The sequence below is a fragment of the Aedes albopictus genome, chromosome 3 (assembly GCF_035046485.1).
Source record: "Aedes albopictus strain Foshan chromosome 3, AalbF5, whole genome shotgun sequence".
Classification (NCBI taxonomy): domain Eukaryota; kingdom Metazoa; phylum Arthropoda; class Insecta; order Diptera; family Culicidae; genus Aedes; species Aedes albopictus.
The window spans coordinates 115441048-115461746 of NC_085138.1; the positions used below are offsets into that span (position 1 = coordinate 115441048).

The following is a 20699-nucleotide window of genomic DNA, read 5'->3' on the forward strand; positions in this document are numbered from 1 at the left end:
AAAAATCTTTCATCGTAAACTTTCCAAGCAGTTCATTTTCTGGAAATACTTAAAAATTTCCGCAAACGAATTCGTCCAGGGATTCTTCTGGAAATCTCTTAGAATGCTATAAGAAACTAGCTGTACCCGGCGAACTTTGTCTTGCTTTACTGCGTTTTTTCACGTTTCAAGTTTCTAGCCAAGACCAAGCCCCCGGTCACAAAATGTATGGAAGATCGATTTTCAAAAACTCACAATTTTTCCATGTTTTTTTTCCTCATAAACCTTTTTCGCCTCATAAACCTTCCTTGGGTGAAAACTAAAAGAACAAAACTAAGACAATCAAAATCGGACCTTCCGTTCGCAAGTTATGCGTGGTCCCACGTATGCCGCTGCATTTATATATACATAGACTTTATCAAGAAGCGGTCTTTCAATTCTTCCGCGTCATCTGTGATGAATTTCTTTAGTTATTATTCAATCCCATTTGTTTTATTCACGAATATTTTATATTCTACCAGAAGTTCAAGCTGGTAATCCAGTAGAAAGAGAGGCAAGGAATTCTTCTTAAATTATTTATGATGATATCAATTATATATATGTTTTGTGCTATGCTCTAAAATCTCTTATTATGAAGCGTTTTTATAAAAAAAAAAATCAACTTTTTTATATTCTGCATAGAGAAGGGAGCACTATTTAGCAGCAGTATATTGCAGTAGTAGTAGCAGTAATTGCTCATGAGAAAATGTAGCAATGTCAGTAACTATGGCAACGGTAGGTAGGGAGCCGCTTAATTCTCGGATACCCAGCTCCACCTTTAGACGAGGTATGGTTCGAGCATTTTTTTTTAATTTTTTTTCTTTCCTGAGCAATCAAAACTTTCATATTTTTGACCAATATTTAGAACTGTCCCGTTTATTTCTTAATGGTTTTTGGTGTCTTTTGAAGCGATATTTTTTTTAATAACTGATAAGTCGAGATGGATCTACATAGGTCTTAGCCGAGTCGAAAGATACCAGCAAAGAAAAAAAATATCCGGTAAATTCATGTCTTGGTCACTTTTTGCTTTTTGATGTCACTTTTTTTCGTATTGAATCGTAAAAAACAATAGATATTATTAGTTATAAAGCTCAGGTGAGTTGAATACATAGTAAAAAAAACTCAGATGAGTTGAATACACTCTAAAATTATTTCAAATAGGCTTACTGGAAAAATATAAAAGTGAAAAAAAACAAAACTAAATTCACAAAACTTCCAATTGAACAGAATTACCTTCTGAAACGTCTTTGGATCGATTTTAGAAGACGAAAAATTATATTTAGATCCAAATAAAACAATGAGTGTTAGAGGATCAAGAGGGAGAGAAGAACTTCAGGGGCTCTACAGGGGGTTCTAAAGGGGTTTACATGGGATTTTCAGTGAAATCTAAGGAGGTTTCAGTAAGAGGCAGTTTTTTTTTGTATGTGAGGCTTCGCTAGTGCTGTCTTAAAGTTTTCTGAAGCATTCCGAGAGCGCTACTTTGGGTTAGGGGTGCTCCAGAGTATTTGGTAAGTTTTAGAAGCGTTACAGGAGATTGCATAAGGATTCCTTGGTGAAATAGTAAGTCTTTTGGAGCTCCAAGCCGGGGTTTTCGGAGGCATTTCAGGGGGTTTCAGAGGATTTTCAACGGGATCCTAAGGTGGTACCGGAGGTTTCATGGGCTAAGGCCCATGAGGGAATACATGAACATACCAAGAGGTCCAAGAACGTCCCTGATGCCGCCTTAAACCCTCTGCAAGGCCCCTGTAACCCACCAAAGCTTCCTGTTACGCTCCTGAAATCCGCTAAAAATCATCTGCGATACCGTGAAGTGCTTCTAGAAACCCATGAATCTCCTCTAGCTTCTCAGTGACAACCGTGAATCCGCTGAAACCGCCCAAAAGCCCCTGAAACCGCCTGTTACGTCACTGAAACCCGCTGAAAATCCTCCGAAACTCCCTGAAATACCTCCGGAAAACCCCTGACCCTCCTTGGACCACATGTTACGCACCTGCTCCAGAAACCCTCTGATCATTCTCGGACATCCCCTGAGATGCCTTCGAAAAACCTTTTTTAAACCACCCACAATGATAATGAAACCCTCCGAAGCATCCCTCAACGCTCCTGGGGCCCATATAGCCGAGGCGGTAAACGCACGGGTATTCAGCATGACCATGCTGAGGGTGACGGGTTCGATTCCCGGTCGGTCCAGGATCTTTTCGTAAAGGAAATTTCCTTGACTTCCTTGGGCATAGAGTATCTTCGTGCCTGCCACACGATATACACATGCAAAAATGGTCATTGGCAGAGGAAGCTCTCAGTTAATAACTGTGGAAGTGCTCATAGAACACTAAGCTGAGAAGCAGGCTTTGTCCCAGTGAGGACGTTACGCCAAGAAGAAGAAGAAGAAGAAGAACGCTCCTGAAAGGAGTCTGAAACCCACTAAAAATCTTTTGAGACTCTCTGAAATCTCTTTGAAAAACCCTTGAACGACTCGTTTTTACCCGCCTGCATATTTATTGGCATTCTGAATTACTCAGTCCTTCATCATCTCCTTACACCTTGAAGCATCTGTAATGTCCCTGAAACCTCCTGACACCCTCGGAATTTCACGAACCTTTCCAAAATCCCCAGGAATCATGAGAAACCTAGAGTTTTCAGGACTGTTTCAGAGGATTACATGAACTTTTCAGAGAAATTTACACTTTATCTCTACATCTTCCAGCAAACCTCCTTTGGTCTCACCTAAAACACCACAACCCAAGTAACATACTTGTCACCGAAGAGTCACGGGGCGCAGGTTTTCGTTGCGCAGAAGTCACTGTGACTTACTTTCAACAAGTAAGTATTTATTTGTTGGAAGTAAGTCACAGTAACTTCTGCGCAACAAAAACCTGCGCCGCCGTGACTGTTCGGTGACAAGTGTGGTTCTTGGGAAGTGTTTGAAGTAAATCTGTTCACGCTAACAAGGTTATTTGAAACTTAATTAATGCATGATCATAAAAAAATGTTTTCAGAAGATTCCTGTTTTAATTTCTCACTGCATAACATAATGTTGCCAAAGTTCAAGAAATTTATAATAATGAAAAAAAAAATCATAGAAAAAGTCGTATTCATATTTTTGTGGGTAGGCCCGTGCACAGAAAACACGACAAGGCTGGGGTTTTCCCCAATTTTGGCAAAGGGCGAAGGGGCGCCCAGTGTATGGGATATCGGAAATGGAAGCGTTTCAACCTCCAAAATCCAAACTTCAGCAGGACTTCTGGTGTGGTAGGCATTCCTACAAGAACTGATCAAAATGGCCGCCGCCAACGACATTTAAATTTGTATTTAAATATTTTGAATGCGTGATTGGATTTTGCGTTGATCCCTTATCATTTTCATTTAAACAATAATTCCACTTCTTCAGCCAAACCAAAACCCACCAAACACCACTCCACCAAAAAACCCTCCCCTAACCACCTCACTCAATCTAATTCACAAAATTCCGCGTAGACCTTCAACTTCCTCCACTTACCCGCAAAGGTCCCCAGAAACAATACGCAGACGTCCCGTCATCGTTCACTCACTCCTGGCACCCAACATCGATTTAAAACTGTACACCACCGGCAACAACGTCGACCGATCCACACCGCTCCGAACTTCATCTCCGAGGCTTCCCGAACGTTCCGGACGATCCGGCCATCACTTCGGATCGCCTCCGCTGCAGCGTCGATTCATCGGTCAGCTCCAGCCCGGCGACCATCTGGGCGATCTCCCGTTCCTTCTTCATGTCGGGCGGGTTGAACTGTAGACTAGCGAGCGAGCCGTGACTTCGGCTGCGGTGCTCCTGCCGGATCGAGTAGCTGAAGGCACGTTCGTTGAGGTGGCCCTTGCGGCGGTAGATCCCGGTGCCACCGGGGGACTCGGCACCGGAGTTGCCCGATTCGTCCAGACCGGCGGCTGCCGATTGGGCTAGCTTTCGGTTGCTCATCGAGAGCGGTCGGGGTTCCATCATCGAGCCGGGACCGGGCGGCGGCGGGTAGGCGAACATCGGCGGAACCACCGGAACGCCTATCGGAATACCGCCGTTCATTTTGTTCTTGTCTTTCTTCTTTTTACTGCTGCGTGGGTGTTGCAGGGTGGCGTACTGCGGGGGTACCATCATAGGCATTGGGGGCATTCCCGGGTGCATCGGGATCTGGTGAGGATGGTGCATCATCGGCGGCATGCCAGTTCCGTTGTGGCTCCGATGGCCGATGGTGTGGAACTGGCGGCCACCCAGAGGGGGAGGGGGCGGTGGTCCCATCGTGTACATCATCATGCCAGGATGACCTCCGGGGCCACCAGGGGGTGGTGGCCCGGGTCGACCTAGTGGATTCATGTGCATTGGACGGGGTCTTATAAGCGTACCGGATAGACTTTGACTTCCTACCTGTAGCTGATGTTTGGATTGCTTCTTCGCTTCTTTCTTCAGCTTTTTCAGCTCTTCCTTCGGTGGCGGTGGCACCGGCACCGGGGCGCTGATCTGCCGGGCCCGAGCCGGCCGGCCCAGGGTCGATCCGGTGCCGGAGTAAATGTCATAATGGCCACTGTCGCCGACGCCGATGCCGTCGAGCTGGTCGGTTGAACCGCTCCAGATTTTGTGATTCTCGTCACCGTTGTACAGCGAGCTACCGTCGCCGTCGTCCACCACCTCGAGGTCGGCACTGCTGGCGTACACTAGTGGGGAAAAATAAGAGAAAATAAAGACAATAAATTAGCTTAATGTGTATTTTCATAGCTTGTATTTTTGATTCAAGTGATCTAGAGTGAGGATTATAAAAACATTATCTTTCTGAAACCATACATGTCATGCGTATATAAATCATTTGAATAATTTGAGGATATACAGAGATGTTTACCGCTTCCAAATGATAAGCAAAAGGTGTACTAGGGTGCGGGCACCGGTATTGGCCAGTCTAAAGGAAAGAATTTTATAAAAAAAGCCAATAATCCTATGAAAACTACCAATGTTTCAAATGAAAGTTTTCAATCTACATTTTGTAGGAATAATGCAGAAATTAAGCTATTACAGGTCGGACTCGATTATCCGGAGTCAGGTTCCCATGCTTCTCAATCATATATATGGGGAACGGAACGCTCTATGTAGATGAAATTTTGAAGTTTTGTCAAATCATCTTTGATTAGTGATCAGTCAAAATTTCAGCTTCCCACAGCATTCCGTTTACGAAATATTGCAGGCTTTGCGGAGTGTGTGGCCCATTCAACCACGATTGAAGGGTCCGATCAAGAATCAATGCTGGAACATCGGAGATTACTGAGAACGTCATAATCCGCTACTCCATCATGTCGGAAGATGAACTCTGGCCGCTTCGAGAACCGTTTAGGCAAACTGCAACACTTATGGCCCAGTTACTAGATAGGTACTGTTTAACCCTTTGAAGCTGGAGGAGTCATATATGACCCCAACATAGGAACTGCTGTATACATTCACACATTCAATAAAACAAAATAATGCCTTCGGCAAAGTTGTTGCAAATTGAGTCCTCTAATAAGGAAAAAAGAGAATATTTGTATCTGAGAACTGACAACCTAGAACATTCTGAACATCATAAAGTTTAGAGAAACGAAATAATTGACATGCCAGTTATTCCAAAAGCTGAATTGTGATATGGGTTACGTTCCAATGCATTCATTTAAACTTTGTTAAGATTAAGAGTATCAGAATGTGTTTTATATTCTAGGATGTTCTAGGTGATTCAAACTGTCCTGTAGTAAAGTCCTTCAAATCGACAATAATAAATTTATGTGTATTCGCCATAAACAATAGCATTACATAATCTACTGAAATCCGTTCTTGAAATCTACAATGTCATTTATAGACACTATTGGGATATTCTAGGTCAGCCAAATTACCTTGGAGTTCAAAACTTCAGGTTTACACTCGTAGCAGAAGCCATATTTGTTATTCTGTGTATCGTTGCATAATCAACCGCAGTTACTGGACCAATCTGAAGTCTACTTCATATTATTATAAACCTTTGTCCAAACTTTCCTATATTAAAGTCCTTCAAATCTACAAGAATAACTTTATGTGTTTTTGCCATGAATAATGGCAATGCATAATCTGCTGGGTTCTGTGAAGCTCTTGAAATATGAAATGTGATTTAGAGATACTAAAAGTATATTCCAGGTTAATTAAACTATCTTGGGGTTCAGAACTTCAGGTCTACACTAGTAATAGTAGCCATATCTGACAAACTGAGTAACGATGCATAATCAATCACGGTTACTGGACCAACCTGAAGTCTACTTAACCCTAAAAGGGATACCTTCATGGCCTCAGTTTCGTCACCTCGCTGAGTGTGTTCCATCAAAGACGAGCTCTGAAAGACGCCTGGGGTCCAAATGGACCCCAGGTATCCCTTTTAGGGTTAATATTATTACTAAGCTTTGGTACATTACGGTTCGTCCATCTACCTGAAGTTTGACTCTTGAGAGTAACAATAGTTATTCTCACAGTAAACATCCAACTGTAATCTGTAATCCCCCTGGCATTACATGAGTCATTCCTAGATAGTTTTGAAATATTCCAGATCAACCAAACTACTTCGGAGACCATAGCTTCAGTTCTACACTTGTGATAATAGCTTTTGCCAGTACGTAAGTAAGTAAGTACACCAGTAAGTAGTGTTACATCCACTGTATTCACCAAAGTGATTAGAGGAACAATAAGCGTTTTTATATAGTTTTGGGATATTATGGGCCATCTTTACTGTTATGGAACTAAATTGATAAAAACAATCATGAGGAGATTTCAATTTAGATAGTAACATTACACAACCAAATAGGATCCAATAACAACTCTCAAGGGCCACTTCATGAAATAGGGTAATTTTCCAATTGTTGCACGGCTAAAAATTCATCAATTATTGCACACCTCATAAGAATAACATGGAGTGTGCACCAATAGGCGAGTTTTTAACCGTGCAGCAATTGGAAAATTACCCTGTGATAATATAGGTCATTCAATCTTTAATGAAGTACACAACTTTATATCTACACTTGCAATGCCTGTCTGCTACACTAAATAATGATACATAATGAACCATATTTACTAATATTCTTCACAGAATAGTTGGCATTGCTTTGTACCTTCGAAATATTTTTGCTACAAAAGATACGTTACCTAGTCTAACCCACCCAGATTCGTGAACTTCTGTAAAACTCAGAGCCATTCCAAAATAGCTTTAAGATATTTGGTTTAGGTTTACTAAACTTCCTTACAACCAAGAACTTCCAGGTAAGGTGAAACTATGACGAACCCGAGCAGAAGAGAATATCAACAGAATAATACAATATGTTATTATGACATAATAACTGTAAAATGGAATCATAGTTTTTATTAGTGAATTTCGACTGGAAATTGATTTATTCTTCGAACTGGCTTTCTCAGTCTAGAGAAATTCAAAATGTTAGTCGTTCGAAGTAGTAATTTTTATGTTATTAACATATCTTATTATGTAATAAACCGTTTTCGACGGCAAACTAACAAAAATCATAACAAAAAAATGTTCCTGGGAAAATTGATCTCCCAGGAACATTTTTTTTGTTATGAATAACACGTTTTGTTAGATTCAATAACAAATTAATAACAATAAATCTTGCACTGAATTAGAAAACTTGTTATTATTGTGGTATAGTTCACATACATTTTATATAGTACCCGAGCAGAGGAGAATAGCAAGTTTATAACTACGAAATCACATAACCTGTTTTTATATCTTGTTTTGTTATTATTAAATTATTAAGGCATAGCTTTTCCATAACAAATTTTGTTGGACAATCTCATTTTGTTATAATCAAGCTTTTGATATACATTAACTAAATTACATTTAAATAACATGATTTGTTGAAGTACATGTTTAGTTAGTGTTGTACTATTGATCAACTTATCAGCAATAGCACAACAGTAACAAGTTTTGAAATCACAGCAACAATTCGACAATTATGACCTGTCCCTTTGTGTTGTTCCATTTTTGTATTCATTTAAGAAGCAAATTTCTAAACGACTCCTCTTAAGAATTCCTTAAATAATTTTCGGATAAGCACTTGGAAGTTCTGGAGGAACCTTTCGATAAATCCCTGGAGAAGTCTTCAAGAGAACTACTGGCACAATTTTCTCAGAAATTTCGAATGTAATTCTTCTGAGCAATTATTAGAATTCTTGGCAAAATCTTTTGAAAAAATTCTGGAGAATCCTTCGGAAAATCTTCTGGTGAAATCATCAAAGAAATTTTCAGTGAGATCTTAAGATGAACTAATGATCACAGGAAATTCTGGAGAAACCCTTGATAGGATTCTATGCAGGATTCTGGAGGAGTCTTTGAAAATCCATGAAAGATTTCGTCAAAGAACTCTCGGTGAAATTTCTAGGAGATTTTTGGAGTCATTTATGGAAAAGTTTATGACTAAAACTGTCGACAAATTTCTGGAAGAATTTTAGAAAAAAAATATTGCCAAAATTTCTGGTGAAAGTCCTGTAGGAATCATCGGAGGAAGTTGAGAAGAAATTATAGCAATTTTTTTGGAGGAATCCTTGTAGAATCTAGGAGGAGTATTCGACATAATTTTTGAATCCAGGGAAAAATCGGAGGAATTAAAACAATCTTTCCAATATCCCAAAAATTTTCTGCAGAACTGTTGAGCATTCTAAAAAAATTGGTGTCTATGCTGAAAAAAAAAACAAAAATCACAAATTACTATCGACGATCAAACTTTTTCAAGTACACGTGCTGATTTCAAAACCGTGCTCCGAAAATTCGATTATCTTGCGACTTCAAATCTCTTAGAATGAATTAAAAGCTGAATACTGTATTTTTTGATCATTTGAAATGATTTCTCAAGTCAGAGTGATGAACCTCATGTTATTTTTGTGAGACAAAGCGAATAATTTTATATAATAAGTTTAATAACTTATTTAGTAACGAGTTTGATATCATAGCAAATTCTGCTCTCCGATTATTATCAATAACATATTAATATCAAAATTTGTTATCGAAATATTTTCCGCATTCACTGTTATTAAGTTGTTATTGACTCTAACAAAACAAGTTATTGAAATGGTTTTCCAGGAACATTTTTTTGTTATGGAATTTGTTATTTTGCCGCTTATGACAGACAAGTTCATAACACAATATGTTATGGTAATAACTTAAAAATAATCGATTTTATTATTCAGTTATTTTGTCAAAATAACACAGTTTCTTATGCTGTTGTTATGCCCTTCTGCTCGGGTACATTTTCAATAAAAGAATAATAACGAAACTTGGTCTACGACAAAGTATATTATTGAAATGTTATTTAGTGAATGAACCTTAATTACCTTAAACAAAAAAATTCAGATTGCCCAAAAACATATGTTATAAAAAGTAAAAGTATGATAAATTAATAATAACAAAATATGATATAAAAACAGGCTATGCGATTCTGTTGTTATGAATTTGATATTTTCCTCTGCTCGGGTAGACTTCTTGTTGCATGTTGTCTATATTGCTGGTTTTTTTTTCTTTTTTATTTAGGGATTTTCTACCGTAGGCAGGTTCATCCTGAGTCTCGATCAACAGGACGATCCAGAAGAGTTCGCCTGAAAAACTACACAAGTTCTTCCTAAAACTATTTCACAGAGTATCATTTACAGAGTATAACAAAAACAGTTCAAAAGTTACATAAGGATACAATCTAAGGACGTTTATACAACACTTGATCGGAGAAATCTTAAATCACAGAGCGAACGAAATCCGAAAATCTTACAAATAGATAATGCGACAAAAAGAGGAACGTTGCAATACGAGGAGAGAGCATATAACTACTTAAAAACGAGCAAATCTAAATCTTAAAATAGAGTCCAACGTCTTTCACGAAGCACAGAAGAGCCGCGAGTGCCGACGCATCGTCACCGAGGGCATCGCAAATACTTCCCGGAATCCCGTACAGCTGCCGTGGGCCCTCGTATGCTGGGCAGACACAGACGATGTGCTCAGCAGAGTTGTGAACTCCACAAATTTCACAGGTCCGGTGGAAAGGACCACCTCCGAAGTCATGGGACATCCTGGTGTGCCCCGTTCGCAGTCTAGATATGATGATCTGATCCTTCATGGATTTGAGGTCAGTTCACGGATCCACGCTTCTCTTTATTTTCTTCAAATACGCTCCGCTAGGTTGAGTCCATTCCCTCTGCCAAGCATCGTGTAATATTAAGCGAATCCAGTGTTAGGCGTCGATCGATGGTACTGTACGTGTGTAGCGACTGTCGGATGCACCTGTTCCTGCTAGGTGGTCTGCAGTTTCGTTTCCAGGAACACCGCAGTGCCCTGGGACCCAGAGAAATGTCACGCCAGGTGGGGCGCATTTAATTATTCGCTGAATCCATGGATGCCGAGGTCTTTCGAATTGTAAGGCTGAGATGCAGCTCGCTGAATCTGTTATGATGACGAGAATGGCCGCGGCCTCGGCAGAAAAAAACCGAGCATTGGTTAGGAAGGCTCCTGCTGATCGCTAAGTTTTCCCCAGCGACTCCCATTCCGACACCCTGTGAAGACAGCGAGCCATCGGTGTACCGCCGGTGATGGTTGTCGTACCTAGTACGGAGTAGTTCAGCTACGGATTGTCGTAGCTGGACAGAGTTGTCTCCGGCATTAAAATTGTTTTGCATCTTGCATTCAAATTTAAACTTAGACCCACGCCAATTGCGCTCTCCGGACCAGTGGGACTTGGCGATTGGTGGTAGTGCTGGGTGGTAGTGCTGGGCAGTATGTACGATTCCGAATATAAGAATATCCCGATGCAAGGTCAAAGTCTCTGATAGCTCCAGTAAGTATAATAGAAGTCTTCCAGAAGACTTACTGGACATGATAGATTACAAATCGTAGCTTTGTATAATGAAAGAAGATTATGGTTACACCCGTAGACTTCAGGATCTGAACTCAAGGACAGTTTGGATGACCTACGAAATCCCAACTGTTCTGATACTGTATTTTGAACTTCCAGAAAACTTACCGGACATAATAGATTACAAATCGTAGCTTTGTGTAATGAAATAAGTTACCGTAACATGCGTAGACTTGAGGATCTAAGCTCAAGAACAGTTTGGGTGACATAGGATGAATTTTCAGAAAACTTACTGGACATAATAAATCATAGCTTTGTATAATGAAAGAAGTTACCGTTACAATCGTAGACTTCAGGATCTGAACTCAAGAACAGTTTGGATGACCTAGAATATCCCAACTATTTTGATACCATTTTTTAAACTTCCAGAAGATTTGCTGGACATGATGGATTACAAATCGAAGCTTTTTATAACGAAAGAAGTTACCGCTACACCCGTAGACTTTAGGATCGAAACTCAATAACAATTTCAATGATCTAAGATATCCCGACTGATCTGATACTGTCTATTGAACTCTTAGAAGGTTTACTGGATATGATAGATTTCAAATCGTATTTTTGTATAATGAAAGAAGTTACCGTTACACGTGTTACACCGACTTGAAGATCTGAACTCAAGAACAGTTTGGATAACTTAGGATATCCAGAAAAATATTCTGCATCATATTCTACCTTTTCTAGGCTATTGAGCACCAAACCACAGAAATACGCAGAAAGAACTCTATAAAAACGCTTGGAAAAATTCCGGCTTCGAAGGGTTCTGGTGATCCCCGTAATATTTCACAACAAAGGCCGCCTATTCGCCTTCATGGATGGATGATCTTCCAAGTCGAGCTTGCAGATGAGACAGTACCGTTGAAGCAAATTTGAACCTCGAATGTTACGCGCATAGAGAAGACTTCGATGCCAGTAGATTTAATGATATCATTGCGAGGACAGAATAAACAGTCCAGACCCTAAGGAGTTCACACCGTGTGTGAGCTGAGTCTACCCATACAGAGCCTATCGGTGGAAGATTTAACTGAACGGTTAAATCATTTGCGAGACCTACCAGCGTTTCCGTATGGTTATACTGAACCGCTTGAAATTCGAGTAGGACGACCGGACGCTGTGCGAGGCGTACTCGGCTGGGCAATATATGGTCCATAGGGAATCGGCGACAATCTAACTCGTCGTGTTGGGGATAGATATGAAACCAAGCTTCTCTAGAGGACTGATGAATTCCATTTTCTAAACAGGTGAGGCCGATACAGCCCTTGCTAAGCTTAAAAGCAGACCATGACGTTACACCAAAAAGAAACAGTTTCCGTCAATCTAGCAAAATCACAAAATAAATCGTTTGACCTTCAATTTACCGCATCAACCAATCAGCTTCTGGATCGACCCAATTCGCTTTTCGCCTTCGCATTAATCAACCCGGAACGGGCCCGAGAGGTTCCGCATTCATTGCTTTTTACAGGTCCACAGCTGAAGTTATTGCAAACTCGTCATAACGGATCAAATCAAAAAACCTTATAACCACCCATATACAATTGGTGGTGCATTGTGTTGTTGTACATACAAACATTCGGCGTTCACATGGATGGTTCGCGCTCACGGTCAAAACCACCACCGACCGGCAGGCGCGCGGGCCGGCGATAGCAACTGTTGCAAAATTGACGAGCCGTTGAATTAAACAAAAGTAAGTTGATCAACAATCAAGGTCATATCAACTTCTTGTTTCGAGCCATCAACGCCAAGTTCGTGGAACACGTATACCTCTCGGGTCTCGGACTCGGATACACGGTTAATAAAAATCTTGATTAGTAGTCATGGCGGTGACGGCGGCAGCGAGGAAGAAAATCGGTACGCTACTACACTGCGATGCGGTAGATGACTTTACGCGGCTTGTTTGGCAGCTCAGCCAAACAACCTCGTTCACGTGCTTCTGTGGGGTTCATGCTGCTGTCGTCAAAACTGGCAATTAACGGAAATTATTGCACATTAGAGGGTTTGGCTGCGGCTTGTCAGGTGCCTAGTAGATAAAGGTTTATTAGTGGATGCAGGTTGATTGTGGTGCTACGAGGGGGGTGACGGTGTGAGGGAGGATCTAACAACTTCTCAATTACGGTAAGCTAAATGCTTAAAAATAATGATTAGAAGGTGTAGATTAGCAGGACTGAGTTTAAGTTGTGCCAGACAGTTGTTATGAACTAACTGCTTCGAAGCTCAAACAATGTACAACAGTATGTTTTTTAGAAATTAATGAATGGAACGACTAAGAATGGATTTCCAGCGATTGGTTCGCATCAATCGCCAATTCTGCTCACCAGATTCAAGGTGTCAATCAAGCAACACCTTTTCGACATTTTATTGCTGCTGGAAACAGGCCATAAAACCAAATTCAGGGGCATTCATCGATGCTTTACGGTTCGAGGAGTGGTTTACTCGCGCCGAAAGTGCCAAAGTCAACGCCTTCATGTTGTGTTACAAACCCGTAGAAATCTGGGCCAACAGCAGCAGCAGTAGCAGCAGACAGTACAGTAGTGGTCTCTAAATTGCCGCCGCATGTTTTCCGGCGTTTGCAACTTGTACTGGAGAAACGGATGGAGGCGTTTCCTTGCCCACACAATGTGTGATTATTCAAATGTTACGTCTGCTGCAGCAGTCTGCCCGATTGGCAGAAATCAGCGCCAATGGCCAATGTGCTTTGTTGATGATGATTAATCACTGGCTCTTGGATCCGGCGGCGGTGGTAGAGTCCATCCGTTGATGCGTTGTGGTGGTTATCCGTGGCCTTGTTCAAACCGATGTTTGTTTACGATTGGCTGCTGCTTCTTCGGTGAAACTCAAGTGTAGTGCTACAGATGTTTCATGGCGTTTCTTGAAGATGGCGATTCCTACTAATATGGAAGTTTCCCAAATTCGCAAGCATATATTGATATTGAGCTAACAGTCAGCTAACTCATCAGCCAATTCATTTCCAGCGATGGAAGTGCTTTAATAGCAGCCGGGCTATCTGAACAGAAGTATATTACTTTGCACATTATGTGCTGCTGAAGTGCTGATTACACTCCGCACATAAGAGCAAAAATTTCGGCCTTAAAAACGCTACAGTGTCTACCAAGTGAATAAGACTAATACAGCCTTAACTCACGAGAATAAACACCAGCACGTGCTCGACCTTCGAGAAGGGAGCCATCAGTGTAACATACAATGCCGTCTGAAATACTTCTTTCCAGATACAGTATTGTTCCGATTTTATCACGCCCCTTTTCAAAAATGCTTTAAAATATTCTACAAAATCTATGCGCGTTTTCAATATTTTTAACGTTTCAAAACGCGCCTTCGACATTCATCTTGTGGAAGAGGGGAAACACTTGCTCTCAAATGTAACAGCAAATAAATGAAAAATGAAGGACTAAAACGTGGAGGGCGTGATAAAATCGGAACATTACTGTATCCAGATGTCCACTCTACCCGGTGTTACCGAACGGTAACAATATAGCAATTGATTATTGGTGTGGAAGATTAGGGCATCATATTGTGAAGCTAGAATAACGTCTCACTTGAATCAAGCGAACACTCTTGGTAGCCAATCGTCGAACGCACATATCAATTTGGGTGGCGATAGCGGTGACTGCTATGAAGTGGGCTGCTATAGATGGGCGGAAAATGTGGATCGCAAAGAAATCGCAGGAGAAAGAAGGAATGGAAGGAAGGAATGAGAGGTGATTCGCGGTGTCGTGTGTGGTTTGTGGAAGAAGGCATGGGCATGTCCTGATTTGTGTCAAGAAGTGTCGGATCCTGTGAACCCCAAAGTGAAGATCCCCAAGTTTCGGATTACGGGTTCCCAGCCATCGTACATGGGCACTGCCCATTGAGAGAGTTAGAAGCCGACGTTTCATACGTAGTAAATCGCGCATGCCTGGAGTGCCACCGGCCAAGCAAACTCTTCGGCAGTAAGGCCTCTACAAATTCTTGGAGCACCGCCAAACCGTCGGCCGAATTCAAACGCAACCCCCCCCCCCCCCCTGGAAGAAGGGCGTTCTCCAACTAGTCATCGCTTGACACGATCCGGTCGACCCGTCATGTCGATGAAATCGAGGCAACCTCCGATCATCGCTTCATCGTGAAGGTTAGCCACGACGTACCGCACCATAATCACCATTCAACAACCCCCCCCCTTTATGGCCAAGAGAAGAGGCAGGGATCACGGGCGGCCACCGGACCTGTGACACTTCCATTGATCCCCGAACGCCGCAAGCAGCAACAGCGATCATCTGGCCTACAATCAACCCGTTCAGCGAGCGGCACCCGAGCCACCCACCACTAGATTAACCGTGTGCCGTTAGCTTATGATTCGTTTATATTATACACTTGAAAGGTAAATATTTAGTATAGGAATCTCCACCTTCCGAAAACTCCCCCTTGCTAAACGCCCTGGGACCCGGGAGTTAAAAGACGGCCTTGTGTGCCCACCCCGGAAGCGGCCGAGGCTCAGACCAGCTGCTTGGGGCTTAGGCCCGTCCCCCTCTGGGTCGGAGCGAGTGCTCCCGGGGTCATAAGATGTTTCACCGGGAAGGGAATTTCGTGGAAAATGTCCTATATGGAAAATTACAAGCAATTGTAAGATCACTTGGAGCAAGGACAATTTTGTCCCAATTCACCAAAAGTGGAAACAACGAGGTGAGTGTTGATGTGCGGTTCACAGGAGTTTCCTCTCGTATACCGTGTACCCGTAGACGGTAAGTGCAAGAAAGTGCTTCATGTTTGAGATGAATGTGTAGTGGAGCAACGTCAAACTTCTAGCGCTGCCGTGGGAGATGAAAAGAACGCTCCAGACATCGCCATTAAGCACATCCTTTAAAGATGGCCTAATTTTGATTGGACCGTTCTCACTTCGCCCTTTTGCCATCACATAAGACATCCATAGGCCAATGTTGGACGAACAACAGTTGTGTAAATCCATTTGTTATACTTGGATTTTAGACACCAAATTGTACCAAAGGTTCGCCGGCATTACCCGAAGGCCATACAAGCTTCTTTGATTCTGAACTCAATGTGAGGTGTCCAGGAAGGCTTGAAATCAAGAATAACTCTAATGTACTTTACCTGATCAGTCACATCGATTTCCGGATCTTAGAAACGCATTGGACGTTCGCCATTACGGTTTCGCCTTTCCGTACAAAGAACAAAAGATGTTTTACTCGGATTAACCGAAAGGCCATATTGGTGACACCAACCTTCAACTACCTGAAGGGCGCTTTGCATCAGGTCGAAAAGGTTGGTGATACACATACCAACTAACAATGTTAGGAAGTCGTCGGTAGGAAAACTACTAAAGCATTGTCCAGTTAGAATCCGGACGCAAAGGATAATTTATTGTGACGCTCTCAATGATCATAATCATATTTTTTTTACAGCAGTCTGATCATAAACAAGTCCTCCATTGATGGTGAAAATTTCATCGATTTTCTTGCTACGAGTGAAAAGTTATTTCAGATGGAAGATAAGTGAAGGAAAAAAATCTTGCACAAACACGCTGAAAATTAAGCGTGGTCAGGTACGACAGTCGCGAAAAATGGTAATGTCTCCATAACCATTATGTGTGATGTGCACAGATGTTGTTAACCATGCCATGAGGAAGTGCCCAAGGAAGATTGAAGTTTATGTTCATGGATAAATCTGCTTGGAATTCCAAGATTTGCCAGGAAGTTCGAGCTCTGGACATCGTTTTCTCACATCACGATTTTGACACCAAATGTGTACAAAGATGATAACCTCAGGAATCGCGTGCTGTTTTTCAAAAATGCACACAAGGGGTCTGTAGAGGTTTGAGCTAATTTGGTGAGCTATCACGACAGCCTGTCATCACTGTTGGATAGTGTTTATTAACGAAAGAACACTCTAATTTCGCTTCTTTGGAATTCACTGAATAGCCCTTAATTTCGCAAGAAGAGAAATATTTGGCAAAGTTTCTTTGGAATCCTGATCAGATTGGTAGAGGGTCTCAGGACACTACAGAGATGACCTGATTGTTAAACAAATCTGCCGAAGGGGTTGATGTTAAAATTTACTACCATTGTGCAGATTTTTAAGGAAGTAATCAATGAAAAATTGAGAAAATGTATTAAAAATTAAATTAAATAATTTTAATGATATTTTTCCATGAAACTACAGTAAATTATCTTTGTTTTGAGGGCTTCACCTTTTCTGTTTGTTATTCCACCTCTGAGATATAAGTGATTATCTGCGTCCGGATTCTAACTGGACAATGCTTTATTATTGAGTTGCCCCAATAGCGTATCTGCAACGAGATTCCACAAAAGCGGTGACAAGACTCCCCTTTGGGGGCATCCACAAACACTCAATTTCCTAATCCCTGCTAGACGCAATGTCGTATCGGTTTTTGAGCATTTGATGAATCCAATTGGAAATCATGGGAGATATACCATGACTCCGTGCGGCTTCCAATATGGCATCGAAAGGCACATTGTCAAAGGCACCCTCGATATCTAAGAAAACACCCAAACAAGGTTGCTTTTGAGCGAATGCTTTCTCGATATCGTAAACAACCTTGTGTAAAAGAGTCACAGTGGACTTACCAGATTGGTAGCCATGTTGGTTCACATGAAGAGGCACGTTGGCCAGATGAACATCACGAATGTGATGACCCACAATGCGTGCTAAGCAGAAGAAAAGAGGTCAAATTGATAGATCTGAAACTCTGCTTGATATGACGCACGACCCAGTTCAGGAATGAACTTTACAGTAATATTCCGTTGAGATATGGTTGTATACCCTGCATCTAAACTGCAAACCAGCAATTTTTTTACAAAACATGTTGGAAATAATCGAATTTCTTCTGAAGCAAAATAGAATAAATCCCATCTGCCCCAGAAGATTTGAAAGGAGCAAAGCTATTAAGTGCCCACTCAATCGATTCTATAGTTGCAATACTCCGAGTCGAAGTCAGGGAATCATAACTACAAGGAAAGAAATCAGGTGCATCCGAAGATGTAATATCCACTCATCCAAAGAAGTGTATGCTGAATAAGCATTCCAGAACATCTTCATCAGAGGAAGTCAGATCGCCATTTGGCAAACGAAGTTCGTTCACTCGGAAATCTTTCGATTTCGCAAGGATTTTGTTTAACCGACTGACTTCACTGAAAACATTTGTACAAAGAGACGAACCAGCCAAGGGCTGAAAGTCTCTATAATATAGCTTAATCACATTTGTACATAGGTTTTTCCAGCCGGATTGTTCAGGACAAAAGAGCTTTCTGGTAGGTCTTGCGAGCCGACCTGAAAGCCTCCGATCCAGCCGAGCGTCGTCTGTTCCAACTCTTTTTACATTGTTTCCTGATCTTCGCCATATCAGAGTTCCACCAAGGGGTTCCTCTTGTGATCTTCACAGATCGTAGAGGGAACGCTTCTTCAAATGCTTCCATGATGAAGTTGTAGTATCAACGGCATCATTTTAATCAGTTGGAGTGTCAATGGATGGTGAGTATCCATGAAATGTAGCCGCAACCAAATCAGTAAAAAGATCCCAGTTGGTTGACCGGGGATTCCAGAAACGCAATGTTTGCGAAGTAACATTTAAATGTTCAAAATATATGTAGCGATGGTCAGATAAAGATTCTTCATCTGACTCATGACGACTCTTTGGCGAGCGTTCGTGTGAGACAGTCGCAACTTTTCGTTCGTCCGGTTTGTCTCCAGATATTCCCAGTTCGGTAGCTAATTTCCAAAGCGCTAATTTTCCGAGTGATCAAGTGTTTAAGTGGTTATCCCTAGTGGGACGAGTGCGGTTGGCTAGGCCACTATTTTTGCCGCAAAAGTTCAGTTAGTTTGAGAAAATTTCACGTTTTTATTGTATCACGTGGCGGATTGACCGATTATCGAGCACAGCAGTGCAGCACCCCCCGCATACCACGCCGCTCGCGCGGCCGTGATCGGGTTCTTCCAGTGAGTACCCAAGCTCATCGTCGTCGACAGCAGCAGCCCACCGAGAGAAGAGCAGAGAGCGTGACGGGCGCTCAGCAGCAGCTCGCCTCTTCCCAGTGCGGGCGATCCGATCGCTGTCGTCGTCGAGCCTGTGGCTATACAGAGTGCACAAAGATAAGTACATAAAGTTACCCTTCGTTGTTCCCCCTCTCCACTGACTCTTTGATTAGATTTAATTTGGTATATAAGCATTTTTTTTCTCACTTTTCCTGTAGCGTTATTTTTGTCCCTTGTTTTTCGATTATTCCTCGTCCCCGTGATAGTGTTAATTTTTGAGTGCCCCGTGGTGGTAGTTAGCTACCACAATGGGCGATGATGAAGATGGCGGGGGTACGTCGTACCGCATTAACGAAGCTACATTTGGCATCGGATTGCTCGAGCCAACATGGCGATGTAAATGCTAATCCCTTTGTCTCCCTTCACCCTGACGCTTCTGCAATGGACACCAACAGTAAATCTGTTTCGACGTCCCCCCGCCTCAAGGCCTACCCTCCCGACTTTGGCGGGCCATATGTTGTTTTCTTCCGACCCAAAGGCAAACGTTTGAACACCGTTCAGATTAGCAAGGACTTGACAAAGCGGTTTTCTTCTGTTATCGCCATTGACATGGTTGGTACAGGAAAGCTTCGGGTTTCGGTTGGTGACCGAAAGCAGGCTAATGAGATTGTGGCCTATGAGCTCTTCACACTTGAATATTTCGTTTACATTCCAAGCCATCAGGTCGAGATCTCGGGGAAGGTCGCCGAAGGATCTTTGACCTGCGAAACGATCATGCAAGGCTGTGGTCGCTTCAAGAACCCTTCTCTTCCTCCTGTCCAGATACTGGACTGCCGGCAACTGCATTCGGTCTGCCAGGAGGGCGAGAAAAAGGTTTACACACCATCGGATGAGTTTTGTGTGGCCTTCTCCGGATCAGCATTACCAGACCTGCTGGTGATTGGCAAACTTCGGCTACCTGTGCGGCTGTATGTACCAAAGGTTATGAACTGCACCAATTGCAAGCAGCTGGGCCACACTGCCCAGTACTGCGGCAACAAACCTCGCTGTGCAACATGCGGGGAGAGACATGTGGACGGTGCGTGTAAAACGCCGCCCAAGTGTGTTTATTGTGGCAGTGACCGTCCACATGATCTCAATGTCTGCCCGAAGTACATACAGCAAAAACAACATCAAAAACGGTCGTTGCAGCAGCGTTCAAGGCGAAGCTACGCCGAGATGCTGAAGAAAGCTGCTCCGGTCGTTGAATCACGCAACATCTACTCGCCTTTGTCTCTCGATGATCAGGGCTCTGACTCTGAGGTTGGAGACGGGGTTCCCTTTGTTTTCAAGGGTGAAACGAGGAAACGGATGAGGCTCCAGAGACCAACCAAAAAACCTCGGAATCTGCCTAGCAGTGACCCCCAACCCACCGTGACAAATTCTAGGAGTGTTAAGAAAGGCACCAAACGTTCACCTCCTGGATTCAAAATCCAAGATGAACGGGACTTTCCTTCGCTCCCAGGAACATCAAAAATCCCAGATGTTCCAATTTTTTCGACTTCTCAGCCAGAGAGACAGCATTCAGAGAACCAGGAACAACCCCTTGGTGCTCCGATGTTTACGCTGTCTGGCATCGTAGACATCATTCTGAACTTCTTCAATGCTCCCGACTCAGTGAAGAACATTATTAAAGGACTTCTTCCTTGTGTGTCCCCTCTTTTGAAGCAGTTGGCTTCTAAAATGCCCCTCCTTGCGACATTCGTACCTTTCGATGGCTAATTTAATCACCGAGGTCG

General features: G+C 42.4%; 1 protein-coding gene across 1 annotated transcript in view; it reads right to left on the reverse strand.

The window, feature by feature from the left end:
- Nucleotides 1–3432: 3432 nt before the first annotated feature.
- The window catches only part of LOC109405768 (uncharacterized), a 75580-nt gene continuing 58313 nt past the window's right edge, over nucleotides 3433–20699 (reverse strand). Inside the window, exon 2 of the mRNA XM_029876819.2 lies at nucleotides 3433–4698. Coding sequence (XP_029732679.1) covers nucleotides 3641–4698 — 1058 coding nt within the window. The 3' untranslated portion in view covers nucleotides 3433–3640. The remainder of the gene's footprint in view (nucleotides 4699–20699) is intronic.